The following is an 18038-nucleotide window of genomic DNA, read 5'->3' as shown; positions in this document are numbered from 1 at the left end:
TCCAGCACAACTCTTATTTGTATTACAAATGTGCACATTTCGGTATATTTGATAAGATTGTCCCTTATTTGAATGCCATATTTTGATAACAGCAAAAGAATTCCAGCTTAGTTACCTCCCACACAAAGCTCAGTTAGGAGGCTGGATTTGGACATTTGTTCTGATTTGGGAGGAGTCACGGCGGCTTTGGGGTTTACTTACCGATCGGTCCAGATAGCTGGATTCTTTATAACCCAATGAAATAGCGTACGATGCGACAGTGCCCGCAAGAGTTCAAGACAGATACCGCAAGGGAAAACCGAGTTCACAGTTAACGTTACCATTCATACCGAGTTCGGTTGGATTCGTGTGGAATCGCGCTTACAACAAAAAAACGAGTAGACGATGGCCAAACCTAACTATACTGGCGTTTACCACATGGTTTCCCAAGATAACTTCGAAGCTTATCTGGCGGCTTTAGGTAAGCAACCTGTTAAAAATCTCAGAAACTTTCATCCTTTGCTTTTTGCATTGATCATGTCTTATTACTAAATATGTAGATGTTGAGTAAGCTTGGCTTATTTTGCCCGTGTATGAAAGAATCTATTCATAACCAAAAACAGTCTCTCAAATGACAATATTTGGCTTCATGGTTGCTGACTGCGATCTACCTTCTCCACCACCTACACTCGGTGTGAAGTCTTCCGATGGAGACCTTCCTTTCATCTTTGTTCCTGTAATGAAATACAATCTAACAATCGTTTTGCTATGGGGTGGGGTGGGGGGGGGGGGGTTGAGGTAACATCACAGCATTTCTACTGAAGATGGCTGAACCCCCCCTTATTTCTCCTGTGACTCATGTTTAGATGTAAATTACGCATTAAGGAAAGTCGTCTGCCTTTTGAAACCAAGTAAACAAATTGAGCATGATGTAAACACTGGAAACATGAAGATAAAGACGGTCACTACATTTAAGAACTTCGACATGGACTTCACTTTGGGAGAGGAGTTTACAGAGGATCTGGGGCCGGTTGATGGGCGAATGTGCCAGGTTTGTTGATCTCTTACAGGCTGTTAGGTGTCATTGGAGTTATGTGTTTGGGCTTCCCCTTTTTGGTGATGTTTTTGTGTGTGCGCCTTTGAAACAGTTACACAAAAGACTTGGAGCCGTGCCAATGGATAACGTTCTCCGTATGTTTCAGACCACAGTAGACTGGGAGGGTGATAAATTGTTGTGCGTGCAGCGAGGAGAGAAAGAGGAGAGAGGGTGGACACACTGGCTGGAGGGAAACACTCTTCATTTGGTAAGAAACAAAGGCTTGTCCCAGGCCTCTCTATGTGGGTTTTCAACTCTTTGTGAACGTGTTGTGAAAAATAACTTTGCATTTTTGAAACATTCATTTCTCTGTAAGGTGAGGACCATAGAGAAAATGGAAAGTGCTGTGTTTTAGTTCAAGTTAATTTTTTTTATCACATGCAGTTTTATTTATTTAACTATTAACTACTATTAGTAAGTTTATTTATTTTATTTAGCCTTGTTGTGCAAGCTCTCTGGAGCTTGTGCAGAGGCAGCAGGTTTTGCCAGAGGGGAACTGGAATCCCCTGGTTGGGCCTGGGTTCTCCTGAGGTTTTTTTTTCTCGATTAGAGTTTTGGGTTCCTCGCCACCGTTTGCATACTGTTTTTGTACTATTTGCCTGGCCGGTGGGGCTGCTTTAGAATTTTAAAGTTTTACTTAATTAATATTGCATATAGGAATTTATAGTCTGTTATATTTGACCTGTGCTTCTCTCTCCTTTATCTTAAATGTGTGCTCTCACTGAGCGTGTGTGTGTGTGCGTACTTGTCTGTGTACGTGTGTGTGTGTGTGTGTGTGTGTGTGTGTGTGTGCGCGTCCTTGTGTGTCTATGTCTATGTGTGTTAGTACGTGTGCATATTGTGTGTGTGTGGAGTGTTTTGTATGTGGGTATGTCTGTCTTCTGTGTTTTCAACTTTTTCTTGTTTTTGCAGGTACAACTTTAATTGTTTTGCTTATAGTCAATATGTCTCATGTACAGCTGCTTTGTAACAATGAAAATTGTAAAAAGCGCTATATAAATAAAGTTGAGTTGAGTTGAGAACTACATTAAAGAAAAATTCATTAAAAAAAAAATGGAAGAGTGTGAGAACCAGACAGACAGAAACATTGTTTTCCAGTGAGTGTCATGTTCTTTCTCTTGGTTGCTTGGTTTCATTTAACATTTTTATTTAAAGCAACATGTAGCACTTTTTTGAGGGGGTCTGACAGTGTCTTCTACATTATTCTTTATCTTCTCTCTCTTTCTCTCTCTGCAGGAGTTGAGGGCTGAGGGTGTCACTGCCAAGCAAGTCTTTAAGAAGGCTGAGTGAAGGATAGCAATAGAAAGAAAGCTTTTGAGTTCAGCGTGTCTGTAGAGCTCAGGGCTCAGAGAGGGGCTACGTTACCACAGAGACCCCCCCCCCATATCAGCAAAAAACGGGGACCACCAATGACAAAATTGTTTCCTCTCTATGAAATATTTCTATCCCTCAATGAGTTGAGTTTCAGCCCTGTTGCCATTAGGAAGCATTTATGGATCGTACTGTAAAGATCTGGATTCATGAAATACTAAAATGTCTTGCTGATATTTCACAGTATGAAGAAATAAGCCTGTGGTTTTGCATTTAGATAGTCAAGCACAGCTTGAGTTCCTTGAATTTTAATTCGTAAATATAAAGTACGATGTCCTGCTACTGGATTGTAACAATACCTTTGTCTGTGATTGACGCACTGTACTTTTAAAACAATGCCCAAGTGCTAAATCATGTATGGTCTTGAACACGATGCCGTGTTATTGTGTTCTCAACTATTAGAATACAACAGTTTGTATTACCATAAAATCCAGTGACTGTGAAATATTTGCTTCTGGTTGCTTTTTGAATACTAATCCACAACTAAACGCACTTAATGCAGGGGCTGGAAGAGACCCATCATCGGTGTCTTGTCTCGAATCAGATCTGTTCTGTTTGTGATTACAGTTAATTTTATGTTTATTTTGTGTGTAAATGTGTGTTGAAATATTTTTGCCATTCTTTATACGTCAGAGTTTAAGTGTTAAAAATGACAGAAGTATTATAGCGATTCCTTAAAACTAGTGGGTAGTCAAGCAGTGGGTTTTCCTTCATTTGACCACCAGGGGGCAATAAGAGACCACTATTTCAACAGCTAAAAAGCTACTCTTGCTTTGAGATAATAAAGCTGCTCGTTGTCTTTGTTATCTGAAATTGGATATCTGAAATCTTGCTTAATCTGGACATGCATTCTGCTTGTGAACAAGCACGTGACTATGGCAGGCTGATAGGCTTGTCAGTGAAATTCAATACGACACGGCTAAACAAATAGTATCATTTGTTTTAGATGTAATGCAATGTGTATACACGATTTAAGGTTCAAAATCGCTTTATTTTCCACATACCGTGCATGTTTGTATCTCCTCTTTGCCCCGCGGATTTTGTACAAAGCTCATCGCTCTGAAAAGCGAGGTGTGCTATGATTGGTGGTCTGGTGGTCAAATGCGACATCTACTGGTAAGACCATGGTATGGCGTTAACTTAAAGTGATAGTTCACCCAAGTAAAAATTCATCGATCATTTGCTCACTCAGGACTCATTCGAACCTCCATGACTTACTTCTGCTGAACACAACATAATATATTTTGAAGAAAGTTTGTAACCACACTGGCCTCCGTTTATTTACATTGTATGCACACAGAACCACAGAGACACTTCTCAAAATATCTTCTTTTGTGTTTCATAGAAGAAAACGTTATATACAAGTTTTGAGCAACTTAAGGGTAAAAAATGAGTTCTTTTTAGTTTTTAGTAGAGTACCTAATCATATATTTCCTCATCACCAAATGTGAACTTTGTGTTTTCAATGTGAAAGCATACAAACAAACTGTACAGGTAAATATTTACAGGTTTAATTCATCTAGCTCACTGTAGATGTGAGCGTTTTGTGAGTGGTAGAATATCTCTGTGCTGCTAAACAAATGGAAATCAATATTTTCTTCAGGAACATAGAGAGATTACAAAACATACAACATATAGGTAATTGTCAAATAAACAGGAACGGGTTAATGTCTTGTTAATCATGCCATTCTGTCTCCTGTGGCTCTGATTGATAGATGGAATGAAATATGATTCTATCTGTACAATCATTTGCAGTCGTGTATTTTTCTGACACTCTCATGACTTGTGTTGTCCCAAAATCACACTTTGTGGAACAGTCCATGTTTGAGTGATTTTCAGCTGGGGAAGAAAAATCATAAACATTATTGAACAGTCACGAGTGAACATCTCACCTGATTTTTAGTTTCTTACAAAGTAAGCTAAATTAAGATGTTGTTTTAATCAAAACAACTGATGCAGTCGCAGAGGAAATACTGTTTTTCACTTCTGTTTCATTAAATAAGATTCTGGAAGGATCCTAGGATTTTCTCATACTTGCTTTATGAGCCCTTTTTGAGATATCCTGAGAAAACCGTCAAAGCTGCTTTGCAAACCAGAAACTATGAACCAATTGTCATTACTTGACTTGTATTTCAGCTGATACATCAAATACTGTATCATCCGCACTAAACTATGTGCAGGAGGGATGTGTAGGAGTTGCAGGAGGCCAAATGAGTTTAAACCGTGTTTGCCTCTATGGCGCGCAGTGAAAGACGACACAAATGTGGTTTTTACCCTCCTGTCTGTGTGCCGATAAGATCATAAGAGGTCAAAGGAAACTTCGTAATCATTGATACAGTGACGTAAAGCCATGGTTGAAATAGCACAAAGTGTGTTGCTGTTCATTTCGAAACTCTTCTGACTGTAATTATTGCTTATCGTGGGAATATTTGGTAAGACTCTAGAATAGTGTTTGAATATTGTCTCTCAGACTTCCTGCCAGGTCACAGCCTCGGTAATACTAGGTACGGTGTTGTCCGTATAGGCCTACGTCAAAAATATGGCGATGCTGATCAATTATTCATATAGTATTACTGTAAGTTCAGTATTATATTTCCAATGCTGGAAATTTTACTATCATTTTGCCCAGTTAGCATGCTAGAGAATTCTGATTTGAGTCAACAGACACACGAAAATACAAAAAAGGCATGTGACTTCTGCTTTTCTAAATAAGGGGCCGGCCTTAGACATAATGTGACTGGCTAAAGGTTATACATGAGATCTGAGTATCAGAAGAAATGTTACAGTGATGTGTGCAAATGACACAATACGAATACGAAAAGCGTTTTACCTATATGCGTGAGTTTCTGATCCTCTTGATATTTCTCCAAACCACAACTTGCAGGACATTTCAGGATGTCTGGAGGAAATGTCGGCGAGGTGGAGCTGAAATACTCTGAAATCATCACTAAAAATGCAAAAACTGGCGTCAGATGGCTCACGAGCCAATCAAAAATCAACAAATGAAGTTTCTTGGTAAACTGTTTTTGATCTCACTGCAGTTAGTGCATGGGTGTTTTTGAGGGTTTTGCTGTCACTGACTGTTAACTTCTACCAATGCAAACTATTTTCTTTTTTTTTGCTGTGCAGCTATAACAGTAATAAAATAATGTTGAATGTAAAAAACAACATTCATATTTAGGTTTGCAATTTGGTAGATAATTATCGTACCTTGTTTCTAACTTTTAGCGACCTCAGATGTTTTTGATTATTTTAAGCGTTCGTGCAGTCGACACTAAGGTGATAAAAGTCTGCGAGTCTGTATGTGCCATTGAAAGGATGTGGTCTACCAGTAGCATATTTATCACAAGCACAGTCTTGTGCACTTTGCAGATAGTTCTTGACAAAGCACACAGTATAAAAGCATGCATGATGTATTTACTGTTCACTACATCCTCACTGATAACAGCAAAACTATTATCATAAATACTGTAGTATTTCACCAGCACGGTGACTTCTGGGAATGAGTCATTGTATGTATTTGTGTGTGGTTATATGTGCATCTATGTTTGTGTTCATAGGCTTGTACAAGACAGAGTTTGGGGTTTCCCGTCTATTAGCTCGAAGCATTGACGCACAGTACACAAACTAGGACCCTGTAATGTGCGTCAATGCAAAATGCTTCTCGCCTATCTGCGACCTACAGGTTTGATCTGATCTCAGCATGGCTTGGTGAGGCCACTGGCTGAATCATTTATCACTATTGTTTTTAGTATTTAAACATATGTTTGGGCAAAGACTTTATTAAGGCGTATCTGTACATTTTTTATCCTTCACCAAAAATGTTTGTTAGCTGACTGTGATAAGCTAAATGTCTGTGAATCACTGTATACGATACACCATTTGTCTTTACATTAAGACAAATATAGAACATTAAACTTACCTGAGTTTTGTGACCGACGTTTGGTTCTCCGATAGATAATAAATAGGACCAGAAATATAATAAGGGCAGTAACCGCAAGACCTGCCCACAGACCAGCAGGTAACATCCAATTACAAGCTGATGGAGAATAAAGAGTTACCAAATAGTTACATTTAACAATTTATAAATTAAATAAAAAACTTTCTCCTTTTTTCGGGTTTCTCAAAAACATAAGAGTTTGCTATTATTGGGTCTAATGTATAAAAGGTAAATTATACAACTCTGGGTATGAAAGATTTTCTAATTTTGAGTAAAAAATTGCAGGTGGACACTTACATCTACATGCTTGAAAATCTCCACATTTAGCATCTGTCGTTGGGTTCCCAGGATCCTTTAGATGTCGACCCAGATACGCACAACTGTAAAATAACAGAGAAGGCAGATGATCTCACAATCAAATGTACATGTTTAAAGTTGACATAACTTTTTTCATCATTTTGAGGGGCAGTGGTGACTATGCTTTTGTGTGTGTGTTAAGAAAAAAGGAAACATTTAATGTGCACCTGTACGTCTCATATTTAGAGATAGGTTGAGAAAGCAATACCCGCCCACAAACCCACTCCTTCATGTACCTCTAAACTTCTTCTCGAATGGAATTAACTGAATGTGGTCTTATTTCGTGTAGGAGAATGACATCAGACACATTTACGCAACTCGTGTAGGTAAATTACATACAGGCTGTGTATGCGTACCCCCTTTTTTTTTAAACCAAACGAGAGATAATAAGTTCAAAAACAGAAAGAGAAATGATAGGAAAAGATACACAAACCTTTATCACAAGCAGAACAAATTTCTATGTCAGTCGTTCATAAAGCAATCTGTCGAGCTAAATATGATTATTTTACATAATCATAGCTTTATGTTGGAATGACAACAAATTGGTTCATGTTTTGTAAAGAAGGTGAAAGAAGAGTTGTTTGTGTGTGTCCGTGCGTGAGTGTGAAACGGAAATACTCATGTGAGTCAGAAACTCGCGGTTCTGGTGAAAGTTTCGCAAGTGATACATTTACTAATCACATCTGATCTGTCAGAGTCAAATGATTTGGTCATGTGTCCTGTTTCGTATGCGCTTGTATTTGTGTGTTTTTTAACCTGATGAGGATGTTATTTAGATATTATAGATATAAAAGTTTGACCTGTCTTTGTCTGCTTTGTATTATCATGTGAGCAATTGCATGATCATGTGTGCTTTTACCTGGTATGATTTTTGCAGCTGGAGATGTAGTCTGTCACGTTATTATAGGTGCCGTCTGGACAGGGCTTGCACTTTGTGTCTTCCAAGTCCGTGTCTGCAACACAACTTTAGTTATTCAATATTCCGCTCAGAGCGCTTATGGAAGCTCAAAGCTTTAAGCCGTGGCAGATCTTCCCATCATAGCCACAAACACACAGTAAAACCACAACCATTTTTTGTAGTAGGACTGGCGATAAAAACATAATTGTATAAGTAATTCACACCGATGTCAAATGTACAGTAGCTTGCTTACGATTCTTGGTGACCCCTTGCCCTGGGGGGCACCTGGACACAGGAGAACAGTGTTCGCAGTGGTCTTCAGTTAGATTTTTGCAGTAGTAGCCTGGCTTACATTTGCACTGCCTGTTTCTGTCTGCCCCACACTCCACGTCTGGCATTAAATTACTGACTGTACAAAAACAAAAACGAATGTTATTCCCTGAAAAGGATAAGTGATACTAGACACTTTTCATTAATAAGGTTCTAAATAAAGTTTAAAAAAGTTTTTGGTGAGTACTTCAGATGATGTGCATCATTGATATGTTACAAATCATCTAAACTAAAGCCTCACATGCACAATAACCAATCATTGAGAATTTCAGATAAAGAGATGAAGAATGAAATGTGAAATTACTGCTGGGGCACACTCTGCAGGGTAGACAGCTGTCCATATGGTTGTCTACAGCAGTGAAGGTGTTAGATGGGCAAGGTTCACATTTTACAAAAGTAGCATTACATTGATGCACAAAATTTCCTGAGAAAGAGAAAAATATATTAAAACTCCACATTCATGTGTTTAGAATAACGTTTTTTAAATGCTGGCAATGCGATTATTTGCAAATGATGTTAAGGAATGTAAAGCATGTCCCATCGCAAAAATATATGTTTATACTGTATGGTTTTGGACCCTAACAGCACTCCAAAAGTGTATGAATTATATCAGGATGTAAAAGTCCGTTCCATTACGTTTCCACAGGTGCCCAACAGAGTAACCACCGGTGCAGTTCTTACTTTTTTTACACCCATTTACTCACTCTCTTGTCATTTCAAACCACAAATCACAACGTTTGAATTCATACGAATTAGCCACCTTGTAAAATAGTTACAAATTCCCGTGAGATCAGGTTGTTTAAAACCTGTATGACTTTAGCATGCGCACAACAGAAGATATTTTGAAGAATGTTGGTAACCGAACAACTGCGGTACCCATTGACTTCTAATGTACGGATGCAAAACGAATGCAAGTCAATGGGTACCGCTGTTGTTTGGTTTCCAACATTCTTCAAAATGTTGTGTTCTGCAGAAGTAAGTGAGTCATACAGGATTGAAATGACATTTACATTTACGCATTTGGCAGACGCTTCTATCCAAAGCGACTTACATTGCATTGTACTATACATTTGCTTCTGAGAATGTGCAATCGCTGGGATCGAACCCATGACCTTGGCGTTAATGTACAGTATCCCATGATATAGTTTCCTCCCACCCCCCCCCCAAAAAACTGACAACAATGATACAGTACAAGATTTCCTGTGTTAAACACAGACTCTGGTGGGCCGATTTGAGCTCAAAGCTACAGTATGGTGTATAAAAACTAAAACTAACAATAATACGGCACTTCAGATTTAGTGCCTTTTGATCAACTGAATGACCAAATTGTGTTACTACATGGAATGCAAATTAATTTCACACCATTACTGTAAAAGTATAATAAGGAAAGTCAAAAGACCAGTCCAAAAAAATATTTTCACACATTAATTTAATAAACAGCATTGTTTTGTGTAGGATTGTTAGACCTGTAGTTTCAAAACAGTATTGATACTATACTTGTATAGTTGTGTAAAATTCTCATTGTGACCACCTGGGTGTGTAACATACTACATAAAATAACTGGATGCAGAGCTGTTTATACAATAATGATATTGAACACTTACCTTTTGGACATTTTGTCTCTTTGCATTTTCTTTCTCCCATTTCTGCTTTGTTTACAGGTCGCCTTGCTTCCGTCCTATGAATGAAGAACAGTTTGTAAAGTCATATAAAGCCTGAAATCTTACTTCCCTTTGTAACCATATGGTTTATTTTGGTGTACGTAATTGTTACCGAGGAATCGAGGATTATTAGATCATACCAGTCCGGTCCTCTGCGTCAGTTAACCTTTTATCTTCAGTCCTTGCCCTCTTACTCTCTTTTTCTGGCTTACTCTCGCTCTTTATCGCTGTCTCTTCTCTGCTGTGTTTCAGCATTTGAGTTCATTCAATCATAGGAATTAATTATTTTTCCTCTCTATAGGTCTAGCTCTTTTCATGTCACCCACTATACCCCTCTGTTACTCTTTGTTGGCCTCTGTACTGGAAACCCCCGCTTTTTCTGTACGCCCTCTGCGTTTTGCTTACGTTCTCTCGCCTTCCTTCCTGTCATCTCAGCACACGTCTCTAAGAGATATCGGGACAGAGAGCATTCATTTGTTGCACAAATTTTGTGTTGCGTGTTTCCCCCCAAAATGAACATTTTGCGATCATTTACTCACTCTCCGGCCATTTTATAGCAGTGTGAGAATATTTCTTCGGGGTCATTTTCTCCTCATGTAATAGCAGTAATGAGGGACTTGAACTTCAAAATGGGCACATGAAGCACCATAAAAATATTTTTAAACTTTATACTGTACTGTTCAGTTATTCACAAAATGTCTGGCTTTTCTGAAAGATGTAGTGATGTCCAGTTTGTAAAATACATTTTTTGAGATGCAAAAATTATTAATAGACATGCTGCTTTTGCCATTAACATGCCAAAGGCTCTAGATGAATGTCACAACTTCCAGTGAAAAACAACTTTATTATGATCCGTTTACACAAATATGTCATGTGGCGTTAGAGGACTTGGAATATATGGACTTGGGTTATAAAGCTTAAAAGCCTTATACGTGTCATTACTTCAACTATGTCAGGTTTTCTTTCTTGATCATGCTTACAATGCTGATGAGTATCTCAGATGTGTAAAGAAATAGGTTACAAATAAAACCACTGAATTACACAGAAAGGAAGTACTGCATCAGCATTTTTAAGACCTTGCTGTAACTGTAAATTCATCTATCCATACTGAATATTGAACTTTTCAAAATAATCTAAACGACTATTAATTTCCATGTTAATCAATCAAAAAGTTAATGAGCGATTTGAAAAGCACCTTTGCGTGGATTTGTCATGCAGTTCATTCTGCAAGTTCTGAATCAGATATGCAGTTTATGGCAATTGAAGCAATTTCTACCTAGCTAGGGTTTTTAAACACCAAGTGGGCTGTGGGAGTGGTGAGGGAAAAACAATACATTGTGTCAGGACAGGCATGAGAAAATCTTCTCAATATTCCAATGAATATTGAGGAATATGGGTCATACTTTTTTGTCACTTTGCTTTTTTTCACGAAACATATTTGCATATTTTTACTGTTACAGCTCTAAATCACTCACTGTAACCTAAATGTCAGAACAAAATGAGGTCTCCCTTGAAACCCACAGATGACATACACCAATACCATCACTGTGTGTGTGTGTGTGTTCTTACTTCTTCCTTCTTTGGTCAGACGTGCTAACAGTAAAGTTTCATTCATTACTGTACTCTTTAATGTTGTGAGCCCACGTGTGCTTGCCACACATACTGTAACACATATTCATGATAAAATCCTATTATTATTTAGCCATCAAATGATTACCAGTGTAGAGCTACGTATGTCCAAATGCTGACTTTGGAACGGATAAACAAGATATGCTTTCTTTAGAATCACATTAAACAAATAAGTGTAAGCACTATAGATTCGCTTAACTAGGTGTTATAATCAGTGTTGGGTGTAATTAGTTACTAAGTAATTAGTTACTGTAATTTAATTACTTTTCCCTTGAAAAGTAAAGTAAGGGATTACTCTTATTTTTTCTGTAATTTAATTACAGTTACTTTTGATGTAATTAAACTAAATACTTTGTGTAATATATGTGTGTGCAATAGTGGAATTGACATCAAAATTCAAAGTCTAACTTTAAAATCCGTGCTTTAATGTATAATTCTCACATTTGTAATACTTTGGTCAGTTAATAAGAGTACTTTATGTAGTTTAATATTATTTATTTGAATTAATTAAAAGAGCCCTTTCATGTCTATCCTTCAATCACTTAACTAATCAAGGTTGATATAGGATATAGAAAGTAATAAGTAACTAAATACTTTTTGGAGAGAGTAATTTGTACTGTAATCTAATTACACTATTGAATATGTAATTAGTAACTAGTAATTAATTACTTTTTCAGAGTAATTTACCCAACACTGGTTATAATCCCACTATTTCAGCACAGTTGAATTGCCCAATAGGACATTTCCCACGCCTTATGCAGGGGGAAGCAGTCAAGAATATGAATAGAAGAAAGGAGGTCCGAGGTTTCACTGGTTCGTCGGGTAGGCATCCTCTGTGTTTGGGGGATAATTGATTATAGAAATACATAGCATGCTTACCTTTCCTTGCCATTATCAGAGAGACATCTCATGAGTTGTGTGTCCCAATTTCATCACATTATCCTGAGTGAAAGATCCCTTGTGGTGAGGCGCTGCTGATAATGCCCTTTGTATGGTTCCCATCAATTCGGCACATCGTCAGTTGTGCACCTTAGCCTAGCAGTGGAGTGTTTTACTTTAAACTTTCCCCTTTTCACAACCTCTTATGAGGCGTGCATTGTATATGTTATCAGAAATGCGAGTCATTTATGGGATTTGCTAACAATGATGTTAAATGTAATGTAGTGAAACAAAGGTCAGGTTTAACCCAAAAAAACAAACGTTTTTTAACGACACGTTGACATTTTTATGGGGTTGTTACTGTAAAGGGTTGGAAAACCAACAATAGAGTGCAGAATAGCATCCTGTTATTTAGGCCTAAACTTCTAAGAGTCATCCATTGTCTTTCTTTCCTCACACTTTCTCTGTAGCGGCATTATATGAATAAAATATTAATCAGCTGTCTTGTTTTTATCAGTTATTAATGAGTATTAATAATCCTGTGGGCTATGTTCATCTACAGTATGTACATTGGTTTCTCTGGTTCACATCAGTTTAGGGTTAACACCCCGTGATTACTGTTGGGAAACACTTGGCTGGTATGTTGGCTGTTTGTTAAGGAAAACGGGGGATGGAACATGATGATGTACACAGAGTCGGAAAGTGAAAGTAAAGAGAAGAGATGACGAGCTACGCTTAAACACTTCTCATCATGATCATTTTCTGGTATGTAAACATCACTCTAAATAGACGCTATAGTGAAGCTTTCTCTATTCTTTATTGAGATTTGTATAAGTGATTTTTCTTCTTTTTTGGGGGGCTATTTACCTTTTCCCCACAACACCTCTTGCATGTTCTTTGCATTCTGTTTTGTCTTTCCTCCTATCACAATGCTCTTCTCTCTCTCCGCAATACTTTCTATTATGCATTTCTTTCCTGAATACTTCAATATCTTTGTCTGCTTGTCTTCTTTGTCCAGTATCGTTGTCCTTGTCCTTCCAGCGAGCGAGTCCATGCCGTTGGCCGGTTGGGTGCAGTCACCTGGACATCCGCGTGGGTATGACCCTGATTCCAGCCTTAACTGGACAGAATGTGCCCCTGCTGGGCTCAAAACCACACTCACTCTAACGCACTTAGACCTGGAAGAAGCCTATGATTGTGAGAATGATTTCTTGAAGGTGTGTATATGTGTGTAGCCTTTCATGAAGGTTTGGTTTTGAAAATATCAAACACACTGTATATGTGACAACGCATGTTTTATATTAAATGTCCAATTGCACAAATGCTTATTATTAATATATATACTGTATATATGTGTGTGTGTAAAATCTCTCTCCAAACAAAAATTGCAATATAATATACAGTATATGTTTTTTATGTTACCATCTACATTTTCTGTTTATATAATGTATGTGCCTATTCAAAAATTGATTCAGCTGTTTATATTTTGTGTGTTAGTGTGTATGTCAACAGTCACCCCTTTTTGTTCAGATATATGCAGATGGAGAGGTCTTGTTCAAACTGTGTGGACGCAAATCAACGAAGGAGCTGCAGACATCCATAAACCCCTTCCTCCACTCGTCCTCTGGAGGCTGTCTGTTTCTTTCATTTTTAGCAGACTACTCGAATCCCGTGAGACACACTGGCTTCAGGGGCTTTTACACCATACAGGGTGAGGAAAAGATACACTATTAAAGGAGTAGTTCACTTCAAAATTTGCCCCATTCACTTTCCATGATCATTTTTTATTCCAATATGGAAAGTCAATGGGGGTAAATTTAGACGTTAGCTATTCTTTTAAGTTCTACTCCTTTAGTTCCCTTTTGTGATCCGAGTGGTGCAGAAATTAATCTTCAGGTTTAATCATTTTCATTATATTATACAACATTCTGTTGTTCTGTTATTGAGAGAGGGTTACCTATCCTTCATTGCTGTGTATCTGTTTAACATCCTGCTGACTTTCAGACGTTGATGAATGTAAGGACCCTGAAAATGAGTGCACTCAACGCTGCAATAACTACATTGGGGGTTATCGCTGTTTCTGCAGACCTGGGTATTTTCTCGACCCCGATCAACACACATGCAGAGGTATTTTTCTACTACTCTATACTACTTTTATTTGACATCACGAGTTTTGAGCAACAAAACTTAGCATAAGGTGCGTCTCAGAAAAAGCTGTCAATTATATTTTTTCAAAATTGAAAGAAAATGGATTTACTTTTGTTTTGATTTTTTTCATATTTATAGATATAACTTTAAATATATGCACTGTTAGTTATAAACATCATAATAGTTGCATTGATACATATTTTCTTTCCATTTAATATTTGTATTGTGTGGTAACTGAGTCGTGTTGTGCCTAAAAACAAACGCCCTTCAGCCGTATTAGTCTCCCTTTATGTTTATCACTGAGAACTGCAAAAGTCTAAAACAAATTTAAAAGTGCTTGTCAGCTTTGACATATTTAATCATTTTTTAGTAAAAAAATGCAGTGTTTTTTCCATTTCCTAAAAAAACTGCAAATTTGGACATCCAAGGTTTTGGCAGGACAGCAAAGATATATTATTTTTGTTAGTGACAATATGTTGGTAACTTTTTAACCATAAGGTTAAAATCTAGATTAAATCAAATGCGTAAGCACATTAGCTTTGTCAAAGTAATTTTGAATTCTCTTTGTCTTTCAGTTAATTGTAATGAAGATCACACAGACTCTCAAGAGGGTGTGCTGATGTCACCTGACTGGCCTGGGTCATCCCCAGAAAACCTTGTCTGTTCTTACACACTGTCTGCAAAAGAGGGTCTGCAGTATGAAATAACATTTACAGGACAGTTTGATGTGGAGATGGCAGCCAACGGACAGTGCAAGGACTCATTAACTGTAACCCAGAATTGTGACAAATTCAACTGTACTTGAATACAAGATTTCTTCAGGCCTCATTACTTTCTAAATAATTTCTTTCCAGATAAAAACTCTTTCTGGTGATGAGACGTACTGTGGGAACAAGCGCCCTCCTTCCCCATTCATTTCCAGGTCTCAACATGTTGAGATTACCTTTAGGACAGATGACGAAGGAACAAACAACGGGTTTAGACTGAGATACAAAACCATAGGTTTGTTGTTCTCTATCTATAGAGCTTATCATGTCATTAAAAACCGAACTACATAACATTTAAACGCAACTTGAGAAACAAAAAACATGTTGTGATTTGCTAAACGTGTTTTTTACAGAGATGACGTGTCCTGGAACTGTGACAGAAAATTCTCGTCTGATCCCAAATAAGTCTGAATATAATCAGGGCAGTGAGATTGCAGTTCAGTGTGATGAGGGTCATATACTTAATGTAAGTGTTTTAGATGGTAAATCATCTGGTTAAAGTGGTACAGTAGATCACACCAAAATGAAAATTCAGTCATCATTTACTCACCCTTTTGTCATTCCAAATCTTTATGACTTTCTTTCTTCCGCAGAACACAAAAGAGGAAGATATTTTGAAGAAAGATGGTAACAGAACAGCACTGGACCCCATTCACTTCTACTGTATGGACACAAAATGCAAGTGAATTGGGTCCAGTTAAGAACATTTTTCAAAATATCTTCTTTTGTGTTCTGCGTAAGAAAGACAGTCATACAGGTTTGAAATGACAAGAGGGTGATTAAATGAAGACAGAATTTGTATTTTTGGGTGAACTATCACTTTAACCTTCTGAAAATAATATTTGAATATTTGTTTAACATATGTTAAAATACATGTTCATAAATATAATTATTCATATTGCTATTAACAAAACGCTGTAGCTGTCAGAATGAATACATATGTCGTTTTTTTCCACATTTAATCATTGCATGCACTGTATGCTTCATCTTTGTGTTGCTTAGTCTCTTGATGAGGTGAAACGTGAGTACAGATCCACATGCAAAACCAATGGACAGTGGAGTCTGGTTATCAAATGTGAACGTAAGAAAACATTTTCATTTGTCTTTCCCACTTTGGTTTTTCTTGAATTCTGAATAATATATTTTTTTTTAGAATTTGACATTTGGGGAAAACAACAAAAACGATTCTGTTAGATTAGCTGTTTAGATTGTTTCAGAGAAACTAACTGATAATGCTTTGTACCTTCTTTATTCCCCCCCTCAGCTGTAGATTGTGGCAACCCAAATCTTCCAGATGTGACAGAACTAACAGTAGAAGATCCTCTCACAACTTACCAGAAACAAATCACTCTCAAGTGTACATCTGAATATTACCAGATGACTGGAAAGGGTGAGATGCGTCTGGCTATGTGTAAACTATACTGATGTATAGTAATGACTTTCACACCTGTGTTTATCTTCTTTTTCCTTAGGTATTTTCACCTGTGATGCCAGTGGTAACTGGGTATCTGAGAGTGGTCAAAAACTTTCTGAAGATTTGCGTAGGCCTATGTGTGAACCAGGTACACTCAGTTGTACTGAATTCCTTATGAGCTGTAAAAAATGATTCTGGGTCATTAGCAGGTTTAATAAATAAGAATGGGTACATTTTATCCGCACTACCTATTTGTTTAGAGTAACAATGGCAACAAAAAATATCTCAATATGATTGATAAAACAACCCATGACCTCAGTTCGATTTTATTTTAAGATATAAGCTATAGTGCAATTTATAAAAATGAGTACATTCTACCTATTTGTTAAGATTAATAGTTGACAACATTAAAGTATTGAGTAACATTTACCCTAAAATATTAGCCCTGGAACATCATGCAGATGTAAGGGTGTCATATGCATAAGGTTTCGTTTTTGGGTAAACGTTGACATTTTTTGGTTGTTCTTTAAAAATGTTTTAAGTTTTCTTTCTCTTTCATGTCTTTGTTTTATTTTTCAGTGTGTGGAATGAATACAGAGATCACTGTTGGTGGAAGAGTCTTTGGTGGGAAGCCAGCCACACGTGGACAGATTCCCTGGCAGCTCTTACACAGATCAAATCCTAGAGGTGGTGCAGTTCTGATCAGTGATTATTGGGCGCTCACAGCAGCTCATGTAGTAGATGGATTTGAAGATACCACCATGATTTGGTTAGGGGGAATGGTCGATGCTCAAGACCAAAACACAGTCACCATGGAGACAAAAAAGATAATAATTCATCCAGATTTTATAAAAGTGGGCAAAAATTTGGAACCAGACAGCTTTGATAATGACATTGCACTGATCAAAATGTCTGCCAGGGTGCCACTTGGTCCAAACCTCAGACCGGTGTGTCTACCAAATGAAACTATAGTGGAGGGATTACAGGGCACAGTCTCAGGGTTTGGAGCATGGGAGAAAAACACGAGGAGTAAACGTTTGCTTTACGGGGATGTTAAAATACATCCGCTGCATACATGTGATTCATTGGGTAAGACTGTAACTGATAACATGATCTGTGCTGGAGATGATACTGGTGTTGATAGTTGTAAAGGTGACAGCGGTGGTCCATTTTTTTACCCCAGACTCAAGCAGAATTCTGCTGATAAGCCCTATAGGCTTCTTGGTCTTGTATCGTGGGGTCCTTCTGAATGTGGAAATAAAAGGTTTAAAGGTTTCTACACTAAAGTGCATAACTACATCGACTGGATCAAAGAAACCATTGCACAAAACTAACATCAGCACATTGAAACGTCATTTTGTTTCACCTGTCAATCATTGTTGTTGTAAACATCCGTCAAATCAACATGTATATGGCTCTGCTATTTTGAGAAACACGGTTTCACTACACGGGCACTTGTATTTTGCTACAAACATATTTGTAACTGTGTTTCATCATCTATTGTTCAATAAAACACTTTTTTATGTGTAAAGACATAGGGTCTGATTTCTCACTCACAAAATTAAAATT

At 37.4% G+C, this 18038-nt stretch overlaps 3 protein-coding genes across 5 annotated transcripts; 2 read left to right on the top strand and 1 right to left on the bottom strand.

Annotated features, from left to right (window-relative positions):
• The first annotated feature begins 162 nt into the window (after positions 1 to 162).
• Positions 163 to 2485, top strand: rbp5 (retinol binding protein 1a, cellular). 2 transcript variants are annotated; one of them, XM_057339332.1, is made up of 4 exons: positions 163 to 460; positions 846 to 1030; positions 1128 to 1283; positions 2312 to 2485. In XM_057339332.1, exons 1-4 carry the CDS (start codon positions 385 to 387, stop codon positions 2363 to 2365), a joined length of 471 nt encoding a protein of 156 aa, XP_057195315.1. In that variant the 5' UTR covers positions 163 to 384; the 3' UTR covers positions 2366 to 2485. The 2 variants fall into 2 exon arrangements, with proteins under 2 accessions (XP_057195315.1, XP_057195316.1); XM_057339333.1 differs by having other exon boundaries at positions 164 to 460; positions 1182 to 1283.
• Positions 2311 to 11443, bottom strand: LOC130557523 (tumor necrosis factor receptor superfamily member 5). 2 transcript variants are annotated; one of them, XM_057339331.1, is made up of 9 exons: positions 9773 to 11443; positions 9576 to 9649; positions 8276 to 8395; positions 7895 to 8050; positions 7603 to 7696; positions 6684 to 6766; positions 6369 to 6485; positions 5277 to 5393; positions 2311 to 4285 (listed from the first exon to the last, which is right to left on the bottom strand). In XM_057339331.1, exons 2-9 carry the CDS (start codon positions 9613 to 9615, stop codon positions 4122 to 4124), a joined length of 891 nt encoding a protein of 296 aa, XP_057195314.1. In that variant the 5' UTR covers positions 9616 to 9649; positions 9773 to 11443; the 3' UTR covers positions 2311 to 4121. The 2 variants fall into 2 exon arrangements, with proteins under 2 accessions (XP_057195314.1, XP_057195313.1); XM_057339330.1 differs by having other exon boundaries at positions 9745 to 11441.
• A 388-nt stretch (positions 11444 to 11831) lies between these two features.
• LOC130557521 (complement C1s subcomponent-like) lies at positions 11832 to 18000 on the top strand. The gene is made up of 11 exons (XM_057339323.1): positions 11832 to 12905; positions 13159 to 13357; positions 13671 to 13851; positions 14145 to 14267; positions 14864 to 15057; positions 15143 to 15290; positions 15409 to 15521; positions 16058 to 16136; positions 16320 to 16445; positions 16528 to 16617; positions 17049 to 18000. Exons 1-11 carry the CDS (start codon positions 12892 to 12894, stop codon positions 17801 to 17803), a joined length of 2022 nt encoding a protein of 673 aa, XP_057195306.1. The 5' UTR covers positions 11832 to 12891; the 3' UTR covers positions 17804 to 18000.
• Positions 18001 to 18038: the final 38 nt, after the last annotated feature.

This window comes from Triplophysa rosa, linkage group LG8 (genome assembly GCF_024868665.1).
Source record: "Triplophysa rosa linkage group LG8, Trosa_1v2, whole genome shotgun sequence".
NCBI lineage: Eukaryota > Metazoa > Chordata > Actinopteri > Cypriniformes > Nemacheilidae > Triplophysa > Triplophysa rosa.
The sequence above is the reverse complement of the archived record's forward strand: the minus strand, read 5'-3'. Positions and strand labels throughout refer to the sequence as shown.

Excerpts from the sequence above, each read along its gene's own strand:
- rbp5 (XM_057339332.1), top strand. The coding sequence starts at position 385 with ATGGCCAAACCTAACTATACTGGCGTTTACCACATGGTTTCCCAAGAT. Across the intron at positions 461-845 it reads AGCTTATCTGGCGGCTTTAG|ATGTAAATTACGCATTAAGG; the intron begins GTAAGCAACCTG and ends ACTCATGTTTAG. Across the intron at positions 1,031-1,127 it reads TTGATGGGCGAATGTGCCAG|TTACACAAAAGACTTGGAGC; the intron begins GTTTGTTGATCT and ends CCTTTGAAACAG.
- LOC130557521 (XM_057339323.1), top strand. Across the intron at positions 13,358-13,670 it reads GTGAGAATGATTTCTTGAAG|ATATATGCAGATGGAGAGGT; the intron begins GTGTGTATATGT and ends CTTTTTGTTCAG. Across the intron at positions 16,618-17,048 it reads TAGGCCTATGTGTGAACCAG|TGTGTGGAATGAATACAGAG; the intron begins GTACACTCAGTT and ends TTTATTTTTCAG.
- LOC130557523 (XM_057339331.1), bottom strand. The coding sequence starts at position 9,615 with ATGGGAGAAAGAAAATGCAAAGAGACAAAATGTCCAAAAG. Across the intron at positions 7,697-7,894 it reads GCAAGGGGTCACCAAGAATC|ACACGGACTTGGAAGACACA; the intron begins GTAAGCAAGCTA and ends GTTGTGTTGCAG. Across the intron at positions 6,486-6,683 it reads AGATTTTCAAGCATGTAGAT|CTTGTAATTGGATGTTACCT; the intron begins GTAAGTGTCCAC and ends ATTCTCCATCAG.